Here is a 23,752-nt window from a genome sequence, read left to right as displayed (position 1 = left end):
TCTATTTATCTGAAAATGGATAATAAGAATTCCTTTTATTTAATCCGCTATTTTAGTTTGAATTTCCTCTGACCACTAAAATAGTGACATTTTTTGACGTGACCAGAGCTAGAAAAATTGCAAAAAATACTATTTCATATAATTACACTCTTATTTTTTAAATGTAATTTTGAAGAAATGATAAATAGCAAAAAATTAATAATAAATAATTGGCATGTTGGTGAATTAGAAAAAAAGATAATAACGTCTGAATTTCCTCTGACCTCTATTGAAATAGAAGCTACAAACCCTACATGTGTGGTAGTGTTGATTTTGCGTGTGTTTGTTTATTAAATCAAAAGATCAATATGTGTGTTTAAATAAAATAAAATATGTGTTCATGTTCATGTTGTTTTCATCAAATCATCATTTCATTCTATATTCATCTTCTTCTTTTGCATGTTACTATTAATAACTAAACGACCTGATCGACGAGACAGTTGTATGTAAAAATATCAACGCATTTGATTGGCCTAGCCACTTTGGCGGGTCGTGCATTTTATAAAAACCAGTTAACAGGTTCTGAGAGTGACCAGACCAGTTACGACTCAGGGCGTAGGCAGAGCATATTCTAGCCACTACGTACATATAAATAGTTTCATACAGAACGCACAGTAAGTAGTTTTTATCTCCTACTAATATTTCCTCTTTTGAATGAGTGAATGAATGAATAGTTTTATAGTCTGCCAGACGTATATATTAATTTAGTATTCTGATAATTTTACTTTATAAATAATGAAAACGTAATGTTGAAGTTTACTTGTAACGCTGTATTCTATCCTCTAATATTTCATGTACTTTTTAATTGAAATACGGCACTGTTCCAGGTATATGTGACAGCTACATTGCCCAGATATAGTTAGATTAGATTCAGCTCGATTCCATAAATCGGTACGATATCCTTAGATATGCACATTATTACATTTATATTCTATGTAATTCTAGAGTACTATTTTATAGCCAATTATAGCAAGTAACTGAGTATATAGTTGCTGATATCATTTTAAATTATCAAGTTCAATAACATAAACGTAATTATTTTATTACCAATGTTAGAGGCTGTGGGACTGTGTGTTTTACTTATATAACAAATACATGTTAGCGTGCAAATGAAATTATTGTTTGTCATATTGTATATTAATATTTATGTTGACTATTGTAGGGCTGATCCCATATATAATATAGTCCTGGGGTCAGGCAATAAAGTGAGATAACCCACAACCGGACTTGTTTTCCTTTATAAAACACCGGCTACACATGCTGTTAAAAAAGACGTATAATTCAGTTTTAAATGGCAATTTCTTTCAACTAGTTATACTGCGAACCTGCATAAGTTCTTGAAGAAGAAAATCAATGGAAATGTGTTGCAAATACTACAATTAATTGAATAAAAAAGGCTGAAAATCCGAATTTCCTCTGATCTGACTTTTACAAAAAAAACACTCTGCGCGCTTCATGAAAGTCAACACTGCCATAAAAGGTTGTATTTCTAAAAACCAATCATATAAAGAGGAAATGATTCTTTCATTTAACAATTTTTTCACTTCCTAAAGAGTTTATTTCAATGGTAATTAACATTTTTTTCACTTCCTAGAGAGTTTAAACAGAGTGTCATAGTTGTGCATCTGATATAATCCAGAAACTCTAGTTTCTGTACACAAAAAAGAAAAACAAGCATGAAAACTTTAATACACACAATCTTTATGAAGCCTTTGTTGAAAGATTTAAAATACAATCAAACCAAATAAATCACCGGTTTCATAAAAATCATATACTGATTGTAATTAATTTGAATTTCCTCTATCAATCTTTAAAAGTTTTGTCTGATTTGCAAGGTATTGCATTAAAATGGGTGTCGGAAAATAGGAGAATCTTTCAAATGATTACAGATATAAAATGAAATTTGATACTTAATCATTATAATTCTTTAAATCATATTATCTGATATTGGACTTAACAACACTGCAGAACCTGAAATGATTTATGATTTGTCCTTATGTATATACATGATTGTATGCAATCCTATAATTCCTTTGAACTTTGAACCCTTCCTTGGTCCCCATATTGGTCTTGATGCTATTTATAATGTATGATTTAGACTTTATCAAATTGATTATGCAGGGTAATATATTACAATGGTTCAGCCTCAATTTGAACTAAAAAATAGAAAATGTGGAAGGCCACACCAATTAAATTTCTTTTTCATCGGATCCTGCATGCTCGTGTTTAAATAAAACTTTACAAATCATATCATTACAGACCGCCTAAAAATTTCGGCTACAAAAAATAATAATCTTATTATTTTATCGCTCGCCCGCTTGTATCCTTTTCCACTTAATGTCCGACAAGCAAGAAATTATATTGGTGTGGCCTAACTAGGATATGTATATTTTTTTTCATGCAAAAATGATAAAAATATAGATAAGGATAAGTTATAACAAAAATATTCTTATTCACAAAAATCATTTAAAAAAAAATTTAAAATAAAAATTTTACTCAACCATACATTCATAACTCATTCAAAACCTCTGTAATTTAAGAGGACTGATATTTTCTGTGAGGCTTGTTGTATATAAGTGTCATAATGATGATCTCAACTTGATCTACATCAGTAACCTCATCAGGGTTATAAAATAAAACAGACTTCAGACAGATAAATGGATGGACAGACAGACACTAATAGACAGAAATGATGATTTGATATACTATGCAATCATCAAATTAAACATAATTATAAACATAAGACATATATTTTAAAAACCAGTTTCTCCACATGAACAGTATATAGCCATTACAAACTTCATTACTGCACTTGGTCAGTATAAACACCTTTTGATATCTATCAATTGTATTTCTTATAGCATATGCATTATCATAATATATATTCTTTTACAATAGTAATTCTTAATTGTATGCATTATATGTCCAAATTATTCATGACTTTTGGAGTTTCAGAAATGGTTTTCAAATCCAAGTAAATATAATAAATCATAAATGGTAGATTATCACTGGTTTGGTCCAGTTTCATATTTCAGGATATGTTGTGCTGCTTATTAATTGTCTTAGTATTATATCATAAATGTTGAAATAAATATTGTCATCCTTAAATTACCAAATAAATGATCCATGGCATCAATCGGGAAAGGCTTTATCAGGATGTACATAACAGAGACAATAATCTGATTATCAGCTCTTCTCTTCATCACTCATGGTTTCAGTTCTTTACATTAGTCTTATATTTTTCCGCATTGTGTCTTGTATTAGGAATGACCTCGATAACACATACCAGTGATGTTCTCATCTCTTGGAGGTTTGAAAAGTCTGTATAAAAAAAAAAACCCTGATATTACTGGTACTATTACTTATAACATATAAGAAGGACTTATATGAAAGGATGATTTTAAGAAGCTACAAGTAGAAAAATAAAATTCATATAGGCATATTATGAAAGTGTATGCAACATAGACAGACAGAACCTTATATAAATGGATTATTCTATATAAAAATTTGATATCAGGTGAAACTTGTCAACATTTTATTCTAATCTTGAAAATTTAAATTAATGTTATTTAACTTGTCAATTTCATATCTTATATAACTGTGTGTATTTAGAAATCTTGTGTTTTAATGATTTGAAAATAGTGGGGAAAAAATAAGAATTTGTAACAATAATGAACCCAGCACATGAAATCTAAATATGATGTGAGCAATTCTATCAACCGATAAACCATGATATACTAATTTTTCTTTCAACTGTACTTTGATTTTTACAGTTCAATAAAGGTGAATATCAGTCAACTGTTCAAATGTTTTCACAGTACAGAGAATCAACATTATCAGTTATTGTTAGTGAATAAAAGATTAATTCTTCATGTTATGAACTATATGTGCTAAAAAAATCATCAATACAAACATATAACCTTTTCCTTACAAATATACTGTTCAAGCTAATGTGCATGAAAGTGTTGCACTAAAAATATTTTGTGAGTAAATGTTAGTAAATAAGCTTGTCATATGCTAGAGTAAACTCAGGGCCCTATGTTAGTATACTAGTATACGTCCCTGGTTAACCTTACCATTTATCATCAGATGGTTAATTTCATTTAAGAAAATTCGAACTAAAATTGTGATTATTTTCATTACAAACACTGACTGAATTAACAATGAATAATGTTTATGTTTGAACAAATTAGGATTATTGTGTAGCTATTCTGCATATAGGCTAGGCGATATTGTTTTCACGTGGATAATATACGAGCATAATAATCTGTAATGTTAACATAATACAATAGCACACGTCATGATAAGACACCTACCATGCTTACTGCTTGCAAATGGCAGGTTTAGATCACAGGGAACTGGTGTATGGTCTCGTCTTTTTTTCCATTCCCTTTTTATGACACCCGACATCCGTTTGTGTTCGCAATATTCTTCATACACTGATAATATCCATCAGTTTTTGTCATTCCGACTTGTTGTTTACATCGAGATTTGGGAAATTACCGGAAATCGGCGCAAGTATGTCGTAAACTTTAAGTTTGTAAATGATTAAAAAAGTAAAACCTTTTGATGTAAATGTTGATATAAATTATATTTTATGCAAATTCATAAACTTACACATTTTATATCACTGTTTTAAATCTTAAATTAAGCAAATAAACCGTCGATGTGGAAATACGACAGCTCATCGCCAGACAACAGTTCGCGTTGCGCAATGAACTTGTTTTTGTCAGGTTCACATATCCTTAATTTATATCTTTCATTTATTGATTTATTTATTTTGCAACATCAAAGGTTTTGCACTTTTTTTTACACACATACTGTATACAGGGTTATTTTTGCCTTTTCTTTTCTTTTTTGACCTTGTACACTTTTACATGTAACAGGTATTGCCCAGGCTTGAATTTGCCCAGACACAGTTAGAATTATATATTCTTTCTAAAGTTATGCTTAACATGTTTTTAATGCACCCAGACTTAAACTATCTGCTGACAACAAGGGTTAAAAGGGCATAAAAAGGAGCAAATATTTTCCTTTATACAGTGTCAACTTAGTCAACTGAACGGCTTTTTGGTATAAATATATGATGGGATTTTGGAGGGAGGAACATAAATTCTATTGTGAATTTTATAATAAAGAAAAATACGTATCACTATTTATCAAAGTGGTTTATTTAAAACCTCAAACTTAACAGACAACAAATTTACATTAGATATTAGTAAAGCAAATAACACTCAAAATCTGTGGAAATAATAAATAGGGAAATACAAAAAAAGAAAACAGGAACTATGTACACATAATACATTAAAGATAACAAGAAAAATGAAAAAAATTACTGCTATCAAACATTATGTTTATATATATTTAAATGCCATTTAAATTTTGGTTTAATAGATCTAGAATTCGCTTTGCAACTTAAAGAAAACTCACAAGGAGTAAGTGAGTAACACTCAGGCAATAATGCTAAATAATAAGAGCAAACTCTAGAGTCAGTCGATTTAAACGTTCCAAACACTGTCAGTGTTATTATAAAAAATCAAACTCCTCTATAAATCCAGGATTTCCCACAGACCTTTATCTTTAGTTTCTTTGGTATTGTAAGTGCCCGCTATGGAAATACTTCCCAAAAATGATTTCAGGAACAGAAATCGACATGGCCATTTAAGGGGAGACAACACATACTGCGGGGGGCTCTTGTCATTCTCAAACTGGACAATCTTCCACTGTCCCTCAGGTCCCGGCCTGTGTGAGGCGGAAAAACAATTTCCCCCGTCGTGCATGTAAACGTAATGGCCGGGCGACTTTGCTGACCTTATATAAAATACATTGTCCACCCTTCGTTTCTTTAGAGGTTCCATTTGAAACTTACAGTCAGAGGACATATCGCTACCTCCACGAATACGTCCCCCAAGCATTGACGTCCTCTCGAATTTTATCTCCGGCTTTTTTGACGAGCGAATACAATGTGTTTGACGACAGAAGCTTAGATCTTGTCCTATGTTTGGGATCCAGTATTGTTGAATTTGAAGAAAATGCAAGAAATTTTCGTTTTCTGTCGGGTGGAATATTGTGTGAAACACTACCTTTTGGAATCTTGTTTCCGTTACATATCTGACAACTTCCAGGTCTGACTTTTGACCTTCATTTATCATGGCGAGAACCGCTCTAGTACTTGCTTCGTCATAGCCACTTCGCTCTTTGATGCAGAAAACCTGCCACAACACCATCGTACGCAATATTGCCAGTCGGAAATACAGATTGATATAAACCGATGCCCGACGAGCAGATGGTATCTCCGACGTCGTCAGGAGTTCCTGTGCTTTAGCTTTTAATTTTCCCAGGAATCTCACAGTGTCGTTGGTTGGAAACCTTTCTTCCAATCTGATGACAACACTCTCATGGGCATGTTCGTCGATCTCGTTCAAGTAGGCATGAGTTGTGAAAAGTAAATCTTCCAAGCCTACTGCTTCCGCCTTTAGCTCTGAATTTTGATAGCGCAACAAGGCTAAGTAGGTAGCGTCTCTTTCTACAGGGGGAGAGGAAGATTTCAGTTGTGTGCCTAGTATCTTGAACACTACCGATATAGCTGAAAGGGATACATTAAAAGAATTGGGTACAATGGCAGAGCCTTCAGTCAACTTTGATAGCAAATCAACTACATATGTAAGTTTCTGGAAAATGTCCGTAATGTCTGTTCCAGTGAACTCGCTCAGCTCCTTTACGGCTTCTTTCGCTAATTTTTCAGTGTTGCTATTCACAAAAAGCACACGTAGCTCTTTCACTAATTTTTCTTTTGTAGTTTTATCCATTCCTGAATAAAAAAAAAACGACTATAGACTTTTTGCGTTTAAAAAAAAAAAATAATAATAATAATGGTTCGGGATCAAATGACTAAGTTTTCTTTATCTAAGCGTGCCAAGGTAATATTCCCTTTATAGCATATGGACATAATCGTACCTTACGCTTGTATAACAATATCATCTTATCGTGTCAAAACTGGTACCGCTTCGAGGGGCCCTCGTCTCACCAAACCTCATTTTACTGCGTTCTGTAATGAACAAGAAAAAAATTAGATGGATGTAGACTTTTGAAAATGTTCATTATTTACATTAAGCAAACAGGAAGAAAGTTAAATAAACATCTGACAATAATCTATAGCTACAACAATGTGTAATGTAGAACGAATGATCAATATATTGCAATTTAACTTTCTCGTAGCAAGAATGCTCGTTACATAATCAGTTTTCAGTTTCGTTTCATTTACCTATATTTATATCGTAGTTATAATTCCAAAACAGGGCGGGGATCACAAAACAATGGGGTGGGGATGGGGGTGGGGGTTACACAAAACAAGGAGCCAAATTCACATCTAAAAGTATCAATATATACCCCCTCCAAAGAAAACCAAAAAAAAAAAAAAAAATAAATCAAGAAGGAAAACTGGGGGTTTCGCTTCGCTACAAACTTTTATTAAGTGTAAGAGTAGTTCCAGATGTCAAGTTAGACCTAACCATTAAGCACATAGCATCATAGAGGGTTGAGCTCCACACTTTTCTCGCAGGAAAGATATTTGTTGCCAAATTGACCTTCAATGGTATAATAACACCCCCCCCCCCCCCCGGATTAGGATTTTCATGATTTGATTTTTGGAATTACGTTTTTTTAATTTTTTTTTTTGGGGGGGGAGGTTTATTTTGCGTGTCAAGATTTCTGAGGATTAGTCTAGCCCCCCCCCCCCCCCCCCCCCCCACACACACACACACACACACTTTCAATTTGCTACCGACCCCACTGTATTGATTAACAGAGAGAGGGGGGGGGGATTAAGGCACCAACATCGACATTACATAATTTTTTAAAAAGTAACTTACCGGTATGTGTTAATCGTACGTTTAATTATCCCATACTGAATATCTATAGAATGCAGCCTCAATGCAAGGGCGATCGTTTTATCGACGATTTTGTTTTGATGTTTTTACCGGCTTTTCCAGTTCTATAAATAGCTATGGAAAATCTGTTATCGAGTCTGGCTAAATATAGCATGACAGTACTCGGGACTTTGCTTATGCAATAAAATAGATTATTATGAAATAAACAGAAAATAAAGTTGAAATAAGAACAATCCACTATTCCTGACTTTAGTCCCATCTTTCCTAGCCTATGGTTTCTGGGTTTCTGATTCGCTCCGCCGCTTGTCCCACACGATGTGAGGAGTCTTACAGAAACTCTTGACTTGGGACGTACGATGACTCTAACCCCCGCTTACAAGAGATCACCACATGAAATCTAGGATTACAATAAGAGCAGCACAAAAAGAGGGTTCTGAATCAATATGACCCTGGCTCATTTACATAGTTTAATTATTTACACACTCTCTCTCTCTCTCTCTCTCTCTCTCTCTCTCTCTCTCTCTGCTTTACTCATAAAACATGTTGCTAATGGAAAATGACATTAGATTCAATTCATATCAAGTGACTTTCATCTCACAAATACTTCCGCTGCTCTTATTTCCAAAAACAACAGAGTGTGTACATGTATATTCAAAAACCATAATTTACTCATACACCATGCATGTGAATACACGATTCTTAGTTAACAAACTTACACGCACACTTGGGACAAGAAACAGGGATTAACGCTTTGCACATGTTAATTATGCAGATGAAGCTCAAGTTCGATAGTTTACTTAGCAGCCGAGGCCTTCCGAGTGCACTATTTACATGCAATCGTAACTACTCGGTCATTTCCGCTGGCGAAAAAATGAAATGACAGAGTAGTTACGATTGTATTTACATGTAGATCAGCAATTTTTGTGGGTGGATCAAAGAACTTATTTCAATGCGTGGGCTGGTGTGAGGGAATATGTATGATTTTTTATTTTATTACGGCAATCAATAAAGCTTAATGCACTACATTTTATATTTAACATTTTCGCTAAATCGGGATTTTAATAGCATAACGTTAGACTAAGGATTTATAGTTTGGGCCCCTTACCCCCCCCCCCCCCCCCCCCGAAAATATGGTTTTAAAATTTCAAAGAATTGAAGGTTTTGAAAGCATTGTTCTTTAAAAAATTGTGTTGAAAAGGATAGATATCTAACTTTCATAATACAGAATTTGTGTTGGGAAGTGGGTGTTGTAATATCAACTGAGATTTTGCACGGCTTGATATATACATGTATTTATATCAAACAATTAAGCCCATCATTTTACACATATTCCTTATCCTAATATTATATTAAGCACCCTTTTTGCGGTTAAACAAGTTAAGATAAACCACTCCATTTCATTTAATCCGTGTCTATAATTATGAAAAAAAGTTAATGTATATTTTACAAAGAAAAAAAAGGAAAGAATAAATTGACAAAAATTACAGTAATATTTTGTCTGATTTGTAAGGTATTGCATTAAAATGGGTGTCAGAAAATAGGAGAATCTTTCAAATGATTACAGGTATAAAATGAAATTTGATACTTAATCATGATAATTCTTTAAATCATATTATCTGAATGGACTAAACAACACTGCAGATTCTGAAATGATTTATGATTTGTCCTTATGTATATTCATGATTGTATGCAACCCTATAATTCCTTTGAACTTTGAACCCTTCCTTGGTCCCCATATTGGTCTTGATGCTATTTATAATGTATGATTGAGACTTTATCAGAATGATTATGCAGGGTAATATATTACAATGGTTCAGCCTCAATTTGAACTAAAATATAGAAAATGTGGAAGGCCACACCAATTAAATTTCTTTTTTATCGGATCCTGCATGCTCGTGTTTAAATAAAACTTTACAAATCATATCATTATGGACCGCCTCAAAATTTTGGCTACAAAAAATAATAATCTTATTATTTTATCGCTAGCCCGCTTGTATCCTTTTCCACTTAATGTCCGACAAGCAAGAAATTATATTGGTGTGGCCTAACTAGGATATGTATATTTTTTTCATGCAAAAATGATAAAAATATAGATAAGGATAAGTTATAACAAAAATATTCTTATTCACAAAAATCATTTCAAAAAATATTTAAAATAAAAATTTTACTCAACCATACATTCATAACTCATTCAAAAACTCTGTAAGTTAAGAGGACTGATATTTTCTGTGAGGCTTGTTGTATATAAGTGTCATAATGATGATCTCAACTTGATCTACATCAGTAACCTCATCAGGGTTATAAAATAAAACAGACTTCATACAGATAAATGGATGGACAGACAGACACTAATAGACAGAAATGATGATTTGATATACTATGCAATCATCAAATTAAACATAATTATAAACATAAGACATATATTTTAAAAACCAGTTTCTCCACATGAACAGTATATAGCCATTACAAACTTCATTACTGCACTTGGTCAGTATAAACACCTTTTGAATTGATATCTATCAATTGTATTTCTTATAGCATATATGCATTATCATAATATATATTCTTTTACAATACTAATTCTTAATTGTATGCATTATATGTCCAAATTATTCATGACTTTTGGAGTTTCAGAAATGGTTTTCAAATCCAAGTAAATGTAATAAATCATAAATGGTAGGTTTGGTCCAGTTTCATATTTCAGGATATGTTGTGCTGCTTATTAATTGTCTTAATATTATATCATAAATGTTGAAATAAATATTGTCATCCTTAAATTACCAAATAAATGATCCAGGGCATCAATCGGGAAAGGCTTTATCAGGATGAACATAACAGAGAGTCAGAGACAATAATCTGATTATCAGCTCTTCTCTTCATCACTCATGGTTTCAGTTCTTTACATTAGTCTTATATTTTTCCGCATTGTGTCTTGTATTAGGAATGACCTCGTTAACACATACCAGTGATGTTCTCATCTCTTGGAGGTTTGAAAAGTCTGTATTTAAAAAAAAAAAACCCTGATATTACTGGTACTATTACTTTAGTTATAACATATAAAAAGGACTTATATGAAAGGATGATTTTAAGAATCTACATGTAGAAAAATATATAAAATTCATATAGGCATATCATGAAAGTGTATGCAACATAGACAGACAGAACCTTATATAAATGGATTATTCTATATAAAAATTTGATATCAGGTGAAAGTTGTCAACATTTTATTCTAATCTTGAAAATTTAAATTAATGTTACTTAACTTGACAATTTCATATCTTATATAACTGTGTGTATTTAGAAATCTTGCGTTTTAATGATTTGAAAATAATGGGGAAAAAATAAGAATTTGTAACAATAATGAACCCAGCACACAGGGCTCTACATTAACTTTTTTTCCTACTTGTCCATTCGGACAAGTGACCAAAATATTTACTTGTCCGAACTTCAACTTCACTTGTCCAAAAAATTTTCAGTATTAAAGATCAAATATTGTCAACTTGAAAACTACAGTTCTGTATTACTAAAATAAAGTCATTTATCGATTATTCTTGCCATAATTAATAACCTGACTTCTTAAATGGAAACTTAAAGTGTCTTTCCTAAATGTATTGGTTCCATATAACATTAAACATGATTTGTCAGCTGTAGCTTTGTCATGGCAAATTACAAGACATTTTAAATTTTAAAATACATGTAACTCTTAAATTGATTTCTCATCTGTTTTTTAAACTAAACATAAAAAGTCTTCATAGTCTATCAATGATGAATGAAACCTAATATAAATTACATTTCTTTCCATAATCCTTTTAAGTTTATCTTTGCTACCTATTCTTCCTTTCTTTTTGATAACATGTGTGTTTGGTACTGTGTAAGAACTAAGATCTACATCTTTACAGATCAATATTGAAAGTTGTTTGTAATTAGTGAACTTCAATCCCGATCAAGAGTAACTTCAATTGATTCAATTTGAAGTCGGGATCAAATTCAAAATAACTAATCGATAAACTTATAACGGGACTACAGATAAACTTATCACAAAACTTTCTTTACTTTTTAAAATGTTGGAGACTTCTTTACATAAAAATGCACTTGTCCAGTCGGACAAGTGGCAAGCAATATTCACTTGTCCGTATATTTTTTTAACTGGTACCGGACAAGCGGACAAGCGTTAATGTCGAGCCCTGGCACATGAAATCTAAATATGATGTGAGCAATTCTATCAACCGATAAACCATAATATACTAATTTTTCTTTCAACTGTACTTTGATTTTTACAGTTCAATAAAGGTGAATATCAGTCAGCTGTTCAAATGTTTTCACAGTACAGAGAATCAACATTATCAGTTATTGATAGTGAATAAAAGATTAATTCTTCATGTTATGAACTATACTGGCGTGCGACCAGTTCTCGCCGAGTACCATTTCTCGCCAGTATATTGTGACGTCATTTTTCGTCTATAATTTTATGTGTTGATAAAAAATCATCAATACAAACATATAACCTATTCCTTACAAATATACTGTTCAAGCTAATGTGCATGAAAGTGTTAGACTAAAAATATTTTGTGAGTAAATGTTGGTAAATAAGCTTGTCATATGCTAGTGTAAACTCAGGGCCCTCTATGCGGTCAACCTTACCATTTATCATCAGATGGTTAATTTCATTTAAGAAAATTCGAACTAAAATTGTGATTATTTTAATTACAAACACTGACTGAATTAACAATGAATAATTTTTATGTTTGAACAAATTAGGATTATTGTGTAGCTATTCTGCATATAGGCTAGGCGATATTGTTTTCACGTGGATAATATACGAGCATAATAATCTGTAACGTTAACATAATTATACAATATAGCACATGTCATGATAAGACACCTACCATGCTTACTGCTTGCAAATGGCAGGTTTAGATCACAGGGAACTGGTGTATGGTCTCGTCCTTTTTTCCATTCCCTTTTTATGACACCCGACATCAGTTTGTGTTTGCAATATTCGTCATACACTAATAATATCCATCAGTTTTTGTCATTCCGACTTGTTGTTTACATCGAGATTTGGGAAATTACCGGAAATCGGCGCAAGTATGTCGTAAACTTTAAGTTTGTAAATGATTAAAAAAGTAAAACCTTTTGATGTAAATGTTGATATAAATTATATTTTATACAAATTCATAAACTTACACATTTTATATCACTGTTTTAAACCTTAAATTAAGCAAATAAACCGTCGATGTGAAATACGATTGCTTGTCGCCAGACGACAGTTCGCGTTGCGCAATGAACTTGTTTTTGTCAGGTTCAGAAGGATAAAACGTACGCTCAACTAGGACCCCAGGTCACCTGCTTATTCACAACTACCAAATCTGTGCACTCCGCTACAAAATGTAGTGCATTGCAACCGCAAAGTGAAAGTAGAATAACTAGTACCACTACTTAGCATTTAGAAATGATATACAACAAGCAGAAATGTATTTTTATTAAAGAATACCCCTTTAACTTTTGGAAGTACACTATAGAGGATGAAAAATTCAACATTGACTGTTATTTGAAAGATATATGATATACGTTTTATAGACATAAGGTGACCTGTGGTCCCCCTAAGGATATATATAAGTTAAATGTAACACAAAATCCTCCTCATTAAAATATCAAAGTACTTCACCTTCTTACTCTGTATACGTAGGTGTAGCCTGTAGAAAGAAGTAGTTTTGCCCCCCCCCCCCCCAGCCACCCACCCATATACTTTTTACTGATACTTTAATATAATTGTAATGATTTGATAATAAATTACAATAAATGACATCTGGTTTCCGTAATGGATGCATGCCAAAACAGTTTTGTATAAAAAAAATATCTGACATTTTTGAGCCCGTAAGTGATGAGAACTGTGTGATTTTTTTTTCCATACAGAACTGTTTTCGGCATACATCGTACTAAAAACACTGCTATTGAATTTCATTGTTGAATTACCTGAGACAGTCTGATTTTGAAGGATATCAGTACTGTAACCACGAGTAACGGTCTTATTTTAAGAAGCTCACTAATATCGGACTGTACATGTAAAATTTTAGACTGCTGGAACAAAGGAATGACAAAGGCAACCTTATAAACTTAATACTCTAGCTAACATCTGGTCTCTTTATTGTCATTACGGAGTAGGTGTTCCCCTGTCTACAGATGTTGCATGAGGGTTGGAGTTCACCACTCCCCCCCCCCCCCCCCCCTCTCCACCTACCACTTCCCTGGACTGGATTTTCACTCATCAAATTAAAAAAAATATATTTAAATTGCTTTGTGAATTGCATCTAAGAAATAAATGAGGACGAGCAAATCGTCAACCCCTTTACCCCCCCCCCCCCCTCCTAATTTCCTTTGACGACAAAAAATAAGGAATAAATGTGATCGAAATGTGTACCGTTTTTGCTTATTTATAAAATCAAATCTGAACTTTTGTGTTTAGTAGATTAGAGTATAATTTTTCACACACCACATTTTCAACCTGTTGTCCCCTTATAAGTTATGCAATCTCTGGTCTCCCCAATGATGTACAATATATGGCGAACTCTGGTTTACGTATTTATTATCATCTTTATGTGACACATGTTCCCTCTAACAATTATGTTCTTCCTAATAAACAATATAAATATAGCACATGATTTTCGTCTTGTAAAAAGACATAAGATAACCTCTGGTATCCGTATTGATTTTCAAAATATAACATTGATTTAGAAGCTAAGGTGACCTCTGGTCTCCTAATAGACATTGGTTTCTTTACAATGGATGAATTCTGCATGGTAATTCTCCATCTTGTAAAAGAAGGTGGCATCTGGTCTTTGTATTAATGAACAATTTACTACAATGATTTAGGTCTAAAGGTGACCTCTCATCTCCTTATTGATAATTCATAAAATTTTATCCCGTGGATTAATTTGGTCTCTCTACAGTGGATTACTTATCTCCACCTTATAAAATGAAATAAGATGACCTCTGATCTCCTTCTTAATTAACAAAATTATTACGACACATATATATCCAAGACCTAAAACGAACTCTGGTTTACCTACAATAGATGATATTTTATGATTCTTCATCTTGTAAAATAACATTAACGGATCTCTTATCACCGTATTGATTTACAGAATTGATAATTATACTACATCAATTTCGATCATAAGGTGACCTGTGGTCTCCTTTTGGATATTTCACTTAAGGTGACCCTTGGGTCCCCTACAGTAGATGACTTTTTTGAATCTCCATCTTGTAAAATGACTTTATAACTGGTCTTCGTTATTAGTTAACAAAAATATAACGACATAGATTGATTACCAAAGGTGACCTTTGGTTTTCCTACAGTGGAAGGCTTGTTGGGAATCTCCATCTTTTAAAATGACATTATCTGGCCTCTGGTTAACGTATTGATCTTTGAATTAAATCTAAACCTTTTTGAAACTAAGGTGACCTCTAAATTCCTTTTAGATATTCCTCTTATAATGACCACTCGGTTTCTCTAGATCTACAGTAAATGACTTCAGGTAAATGTCTTTCTTGGAAAAGAAGGTGACATCTGGTGTTCGTATTTATGAACAAACTATTACATTGATTTAGGACATATCGAGACCTATCATCTTGAAATTCCATTCAAGCTGACCCATGATCTAACAAATGGATGACATTTAGTGTATATACATCTTGTTTAATGACATTTGGGGACCTCTGGTATCCTATTGATAAACAAAATTATTGCTACATTAATGTAGGACATAAGGGGACCTCAGGGCTCCTCATGGATATTTTACTAAATGTGACCTCTGCTCTCCCTACAATAAATGACTTATTTGAATCTACATCTTGTAAAATGACATTAGGTGACCCCTGATTTCCGTTATTAATGGACAAAATTACAACGACAGACATCGCTTTCCAAAGGTGACCTTTAGTGGATGGCTTCTAGGGATATCCATCTTGTTATGACATTAGCTGACCGTTTCTATATTAAAATTATTTTATTGATGAAGGACCTGAGGTGACCTCTGGTCTCCTTGTGCATATTTTTACTTCAGGTGACCCCTGATCTCCCTACCATGGCTGAATACCTATCATGTAAATGACATAAGGTGACCTCTGGTCTCCCTATAGATAAGGAAAATAATTATTTAATTGATAGGGGACATGAACTGACCTCTGGTCTCCTTATGGGTGTTTTTGTAAATGACATACGTTGACATCTGGACTTCATGTCATTTTAAGAAAATTAAAACTACATTGTCTTTAGACCCAGGTTGACGTCTGGTAGCCTTTTAGATATTCACTTAGGGTAATCCCTGGTCTTCCCACTGTGGATGGTTTTGGTAAATCTTTACCTTGTATCTTGATATTTTGTTAAACCTCAGGTTTCCATATTAAATCAAAGAATTGCAACGTCAATCTAAAACTATTGGTGACCTCTGGTCCCCTTATCGATTTTTTACTTGAGGTGACCCCTGGTCACCCTACCGTGAATAACCTTAGTGAATCTCCATCTTGTAAAATAATCTGAGGTAACACCAGGTAGTCAAAGAATGGATAAAGACTGATTAATCTCCATCTGCAAAATGCATCTGCCGACCTCCAGTTTCCGTATTGATTTACAAAATCACTACGACATTTGTGTAGGAAATACATGTAAATAGGTAACTTCTCTTTCTCTCATGATATTTCAATTACTACAGTGGATGACCGGTAGCTCTCAATCCTGTAAAATAACATAAGGGGACCCCTGGTCACCCTACAATGGATGACCAATGACTTTCCATAGTGTAAAATGACATAAGGTCATGACTGGTGACTCTCTGTCCTGTAAAATGACATAAGTTGACCCCTGGTCACCCTACAGTAAATGACCGGTGACTCTCTGTATTGTAAAATGACATAAGGGGACCCCTAGTCACCCTACAGTGGATGACCGGCCACTCTCCATAGTGTAAAATGACATAAGGTGACCCTTGGGCACCCTTCAGTGGATGACTGGTGACTCTCTATCCTGTAAAATGACATATGGGGACCCCTGGTCACTCTACAATGGATGACCAACATAGTGTAAAATGACAAAAGGTCATGACTGATGACTCTCTGTCCTGTAAAATGACATAAGGTGACCCCTGGTCACCCTACAATAAAAGACCGGTGACTCTCTGTATTGTAAAATGACATAAGGGGACCCCTAGTCACCCTACAGTGGATGACTGGTCACTCTGCATTGTGTAAAATGATATAAGGTGACCTTTGGGACCCTTCAGTGGATGACTGGTGACTCTCTATCCTGTAAAATGACATAAGGTGATCCATGGTCTCCGTATTGATATAAAGAATTAATACAACAGTGATAAAAAAAAAACTTAGGTTATGCTTATTAAGAATGCCTTACTGAAGCATTGTAAATATTAAAATAGGAAAGGTGATTTTTGACCAAAATCGTGACCATGCTAATATAAGGTAACCTCTGGCTTTGGTAAATCTTCACCTTGTATATTAAAATATTTATTAAATCTGGTCTCAATATTGACTCAAAGAATGACAACATCAATCTAAAACCATTGGTGACGTCACTTATTCTTTTTTTTACTTAAGGTGATCTATGGTTATCCTACAGTGAATAACAATACGGAATCTCCATCTTGTAAAATAATCTGAGGTAACACCAGGTAGTCAATGAATGGATGAAGACTGATTAATCTCCAATTTGCAAAATGCATCAAATGGGGACCCCTGGTCACCCTACAATGGATGACCAACATAGTGTAAAATGACAAAAGGTCATGACTGATGACTCTCTGTCCTGTAAAATGACATAAGGTGACCCCTGGTCACCCTACAATAAATGACCGGTGACTCTCTGTATTGTAAAATGACATAAGGGGACCCCTAGTCACCCTACAGTGGATGACTGGTCACTCTGCATTGTGTAAAATGATATAAGGTGACCTTTGGGCACCCTGCAGTGCAAAACTGGTGACTCTCCATCCTGTAATATGACATAAGATGACCCGAGATCTCCGTATTGATATAAAGAATTAATACAACAGTCATAAAAAAAACTTAGGTTACCTCTGGTCCCCCTAGGCATATTTCATTTATTCATTGTGTAAAATGACATACGGGGACCCCAGGTCACCCTACAGTGGTTGTCCGGTGACTCTCCATTGTGTAAAATGATATAAGGTGACCTGTGGGCACCCTGCAGTGCATAACTGGTGACTCTCCATCCTGTTATATGACATAAGATGACCCGAGATCTCCGTATTGATATAAAGAATTAATACAACAGTGAAAAAAACCTTAGGTTACCTCTGGTCCCCCTAGGCATATTTCATTTATTCATTGTGTAAAATGACATACGGGGACCCCAGGTCACCCTACAGTGGTTGAGCAAAATTGAGCTGAGAATGATTAAATGAAATTTGAGAGTCATTCGTGGAGTTGAAAGCAAGATACAGAGCTGAGAATTCTTTGTAATGTACACAACACTCGTGCTCTGTTTTTTGTTTACCTAGGTTCAATATACGAGTAAAAAAATTGTAAACCTGATTTGTCTATCTTTTAACTTATTTTAGGCATAAACAGTTTCTAACGTTTAACACATTCATTTGAGGCCTAAAATTGGAATTTTCACTTTAACATTTAAAATATAAACAAACGCTTTGTTTACTTTGCAAAGAAGTTCAAGCTCTGTAACTTGTTCACAATTCAACAAATTACACTCAAATTTCGGTTACTTATTAAGAATGCCTTACTGAAGCATTGTAAATATTAAAATAGGAAAGGTGATTTTTGACCAAAATCGTGACCATGCCAATATAAGGTAACCTCTGGCTTTGGTAAATCTTCACCTTGTATATTAAAATATTTATTAAATCTGGTCTCAATATTGACTCAAAGAATGACAACATCAATCTAAAACCATTGGTGACGTCACTTATTCTTTTTTTTACTTAAGGTGATCTATGGTTATCCTACAGTGAATAACAATACGGAATCTCCATCTTGTAAAATAATCTGAGGTAACACCAGGTAGTCAATGAATGGATGAAGACTGATTAATCTCCAATTTGCAAAATGCATCAAATGACCGGTGACTCTCCATACTATAAAATGACATAAGGTGACCTCTGGTCTCCCTAAAGATAAAAATTATTACTCCATTGATTTCAGACCCAGGTTGACCTCTAGTCTCCTTGTGAATGTAATTTGATATTTAGCCTTCTTACAGTGATTGACTTTTGGTGAATATCCATCTTCAAAACTACATTAAGGTGACCTTTGGTCTCTCTATAGATTTACAAATTATTACCTCATTGATCTAGGACCTAAGATGGCCTCTGGTGTAATTTTGAATAGTTTACTTAAAGTGACCCATACTCTTTAGACTAACAATATTATTTTATTGGTTAAAGACCTAAGGTTACCTCTGGTCTCCTAATGGATATTCCACTTAAGAGGGCCCCTTGTCTTCCTACAGTGGCTGAATTATGTTGAAGCTCTCCACCTTGTAAAATCTTGTAAAATGACATAAGATGAACTCTGATCTCCCTATAGGTGAACAACATTTTTATTTGATTGATTTAATACCAAAGGTGACCTCTAGGCTCCTTACAGTGGCTGACTTCTGGTGAACCTCCATCTTCAAAAATGACAAAATGTGATCCCTGGTCTTCTTATAAATTATCAAAATTATAACAACATTGATAACGGACCTATAGTGACCTCTGGTCTTCCTTTGGATAATCTATTTAAAGTGACCCCTGAATTCTCTACAGTGGATGCCTTCTGGTGCAGCCTCCTTTACACATTTTTTTAAAGATAGAGTTTGGTGGTGAACGTTAAAGCATCAGGTCTACCTCAAATTTTAGAAATTATGTTTTAAGCTATAAACTATATCTTTTTTGCAGAATTTTATTATAAAGGAGATCAATATAATGTAAAAATGGTCACGATCATCGAACCTCCTTAATACATGTATGTGACCTCCGGTCTCCCTAAAGATTAACAAAAAATTATCACTTCAGTGATCTAAGACCAAAGATGAACTCTGGTGTCATTATAAATGGTTCATTTTAGATTAACAAAATTATTTAATTGGTTACCTAAGGTAACCTCTGTTCTCTTTATTGGTGTTCAAAGTAAGGTGACCACTAGTCTCCCTACAGTTGCTTCTGGTGAATTAATCTCTATCTTCAAAAATACATAAAGGTCAGACCTCTGGCCTTTTTTTGGATATTTCACTTAATGTGATCAATGGTCTCCCTATATAGATTAATAAGGTTATCATTTCATTGATTTAGGACCTTGGGTGACGTTGGGTCTCCTTATTAAAGTTCCACCTAAGGTTAAGGTAGTCTCCTACAGTGGCGAACTTTAAGTGGCATTAGGTGAACTTGGTCTTCCAATATATTACCAAAATAATAACAAGGACCTACGGTGATCTCTATTGATATCGTTTTTATAATGATCCCTTGTTTCTCTACAGTGAATGGCTTCTGGTGAATCTGTATCCTTAAAAATCTATAAATCTCTAGGCACGTAGCATCGTTTTTGAAAGTGGGGGGGGGGGGCAGAGTCATCCAAAAAATCTTAAAACTCTTGACGAGCAAAAAAAAAAGTTCCCCAAAGTCTTCAAAATCCTAATCCGTGGGGGACTGGGGGGGGGGGGCAGCCCCCCCCCCCCCCACTGATTATACGTGCCTGGACCTCTAATTTCCCTATAGATTAATAGAATTCATAGGTCCTAATATAATATTACTTCTAGGCATATTATGAATATTTCACTTAAAGTGACACCTGCTCTATTAATTACCGAATTATTTTTCTCTCGTCATATTAAGGACCTAAGGTAACCTCTGGTCTCAAACGAACATTCCACTTAATTTAACCCCCGGTCTCTCTAAAATGACTGACTTCCAGTAAATATTAATCTTGTAAATTGTCATAAGATGACCGGATAACATCTCCCCATTGATATTACACATTAGGTGACCCCTGGTCCCTACAGTGGATCACTTCTGACGAATCTCAATATTGTAACTTTTGATTCCGTATTGATTAACAAAATGATTACGACATTGTTTTAGGACGTAAGGTGACCTGTGGTCTCCCTATTGATATAGAAAAAAAGAAAGTAGATTTACATTCTTATCTTCACTTGTAAAAGAGTTCCATTAGTGCTCATTAATACACTCATTTTGGAGAACTATTTTCGGGGGACCCAAGGTCCTAGTTGAGCGTACGTTTTATCCTTCTGCATGTGGCAGCGGTTCACATATCCTTAACAAATGAAAACAAGCTACTGACAAACAAGTTGATAAAACAAGTTCATAAAACAGAACTAATAAAAATCGTGTTTGAAGTCATCTTTTCGTAATTTCTATGGTCGATACAAGGACCTTTATTTAAGCAAATACAATCTTCAACTGGGTCGTATGGTGGCATATATCTACCCCTTGTGTGCAAGTTATTTTTCTATTAATTATGTCGACATGCAAGATAACTATGTTGACATGCAAGATAGTTATGTCAACATGCAACAAAACTATGATGAGATGCAAGAAAATTACAATCAAATAAGAGTTATAAAAAATTTAAAATATCGCCAACATGTGACATCCAAGATACTAGATACGCTACCTATAAATGTCAACATGCAACTTATCTATGTAAACATGCAACTTTTTTATGTCGACATGTAACTTAGTTATGTCGTCATGTAACTTAGTTATGTTAACATGCAAGATAATTATGTTGACATGCAATATATATATGTCGACATGCAACTTAGTTATGTTGACATAAAACTTAAAAGTTGCATGTGAACATATTTATGCATGTCAACATATTCATCTCACATGTCAACATAAGTAAGTTACATGTTGACATAAATAAGTTGCATGTCGACATAAGTAAGTTGCATGTTGACATAAATAAGTTGCATGTCAGCATATCTATCTTGCATGTTAACATAAATAAGTTGCATGTCGACATAAAAAGGTAGTAATATCTAATATCTTGGATGTCACAGGTGGGCGATATTTCGGATTTTTTTTAGATTTTGTATAATTCTTATCTGATTGCAATTTTCTTGCATGTCAACATAATTATGTTGCATGTTGATATAATTATCTTGCATGTCAACATATTTATCTTGCATGTCGACATATTTGATAGAAAAATAACTTGTACACAAGGGGCAGAGATATGCCACCATAGGGTTGCATGCTGACTGACGTTTTTCATACTAATTGTTAGACCAAAAATAATCGCCTAATTGTCTACGGACTTTTCCGTTTTTCGCAATTACAACAAAGAGTACACGGCAGGTGTGACCGGTCAGCAGATGATGCTCACTCCTCCTAGGCACCTGATCCTACCTCTATCTTTTTAAAGGTCCGTGTTGCTCTGCTTTGAATTTGTGCTTCGTTTTTTGGATTTTTAAGATGGTCGACAGTTTGTAATTCTCATTTTTTTTCCCACTCAAATCAAGCAATATACATTATGATTCCTTTTAAAAGTGTTTAATTGTGTTTCTCTGAATGCAGCATTTTTGTTCAGTCTGTAGAATCAGTTGCAATGGGAACACATAACAAAATTAAATGGTGTCAAGGTTTTGTACTTATCAAAGTCTGCACAGCTACATGTACAAAGTGTGAGAAAAATTATTGATTACGAATGACCTTTGTCTTTAAACATAATGAAAATGAAAAAAAAAGAAAAGAATTGTAATCTTTGTATTTACCGTTGAGGGCAATATTATAAAAACTGAATTAATATTTTCTTAATATCCCCATTGCAAAAATGCTCTACACGTGATATATTCAGTTTCTTTTTGATTTACTATTAATATCTTTATTCAGTAGCTAGTCATTGAGCTGATAAGAGAGCAGAAACTCCATCTTAACATAATCAGTTAAAGTACGCAATAAACCTATGATGGTAACAGAACATTTCCTTAGGTGGTTTCCCTGACAAGAACTGTCTTTATGTCCTCACTTCAGCTGTTTGTTATCTGATATTTTTCAACAGGAAATATTACTGTTATCGTAAAATCATATTTTGTTTAGTTATGCTTTTAAAATTGCGTAGGATAAACAATTTAACTACATGTAAAGTAAATGAGGAAATATAGTAAAAAATTCTTACTTAAAATGTTTGTCATTGTGATTCGACAACCACCAAGTTGTCCTCTATGCCATAAGTTTAATTGCATTTGAAACATATCTAATATCTTCGTTTTTTATGAAAGTTTTATTTGAATTCTTTAAGCAAAGGAAAATTTCCGAAATATTCCGAATAAAATCATGAATATTCATAAACATATCATTAAATGTTAGTTGCAACGTATTTTTTAATAGGCTGTATGTATTGATCTTTTTCGTATAGCATACCTTGCCTGGATCGCAGTACATCGCGCGTGCAATATAATTATATTTACTCTGACTTATAACTTGTTGGATACATGAATAATTATATTAATTTGAACTTTTCCGGATTGATTGTTTGTATCGGTATAATAAAACAGTTACAGTTTACCACTGAGGGAGTCAGCAAGATTCCAGTTCCCCTCAAGCTTGCCTATTTTCCTCGGCTTCGCCTCGGGAAATAGACTTGCTCTCGGGGAACTGGAATCTTGCTGACTCCCTCAATGGTATACTTTAATTGTATACTGTACATGATTAAATGAAATCCAAATGAAAGTAGTCAGTTTTATATGTAAAGATATTTATTAAATCGGTGCGATAAAACGAATAGGATAATCAGTCCTTCGTTCTTCAAAATACAAACGTTTAAACAAA

At 33.7% G+C, this 23,752-nt stretch overlaps 1 protein-coding gene across 3 annotated transcripts; it reads right to left on the bottom strand.

Moving 5' to 3' along the window:
• Positions 1-5,190: 5,190 nt before the first annotated feature.
• LOC105320503 (toxin CfTX-B) lies at positions 5,191-8,780 on the bottom strand. 3 transcript variants are annotated; one of them, XM_011418463.4, is made up of 3 exons: positions 8,645-8,780; positions 6,997-7,087; positions 5,191-6,850 (listed from the first exon to the last, which is right to left on the bottom strand). In XM_011418463.4, exon 3 carries the CDS (start codon positions 6,846-6,848, stop codon positions 5,586-5,588), a length of 1,263 nt encoding a protein of 420 aa, XP_011416765.3. In that variant the 5' UTR covers positions 6,849-6,850; positions 6,997-7,087; positions 8,645-8,780; the 3' UTR covers positions 5,191-5,585. The 3 variants fall into 3 exon arrangements, with proteins under 3 accessions (XP_011416765.3, XP_065927078.1, XP_034334377.2); XM_066071006.1 differs by lacking the exon at positions 8,645-8,780 and adding an exon at positions 8,454-8,580 and having other exon boundaries at positions 6,997-7,090; XM_034478486.2 differs by lacking the exon at positions 8,645-8,780 and adding an exon at positions 7,911-8,287.
• Between the last annotated feature and the right edge of the window lie 14,972 nt (positions 8,781-23,752).

This window comes from Magallana gigas, chromosome 9 (genome assembly GCF_963853765.1).
Source record: "Magallana gigas chromosome 9, xbMagGiga1.1, whole genome shotgun sequence".
Classification (NCBI taxonomy): Eukaryota; Metazoa; Mollusca; class Bivalvia; order Ostreida; family Ostreidae; genus Magallana; species Magallana gigas.
This window is presented reverse-complemented; position numbering and strand designations above follow the sequence as displayed.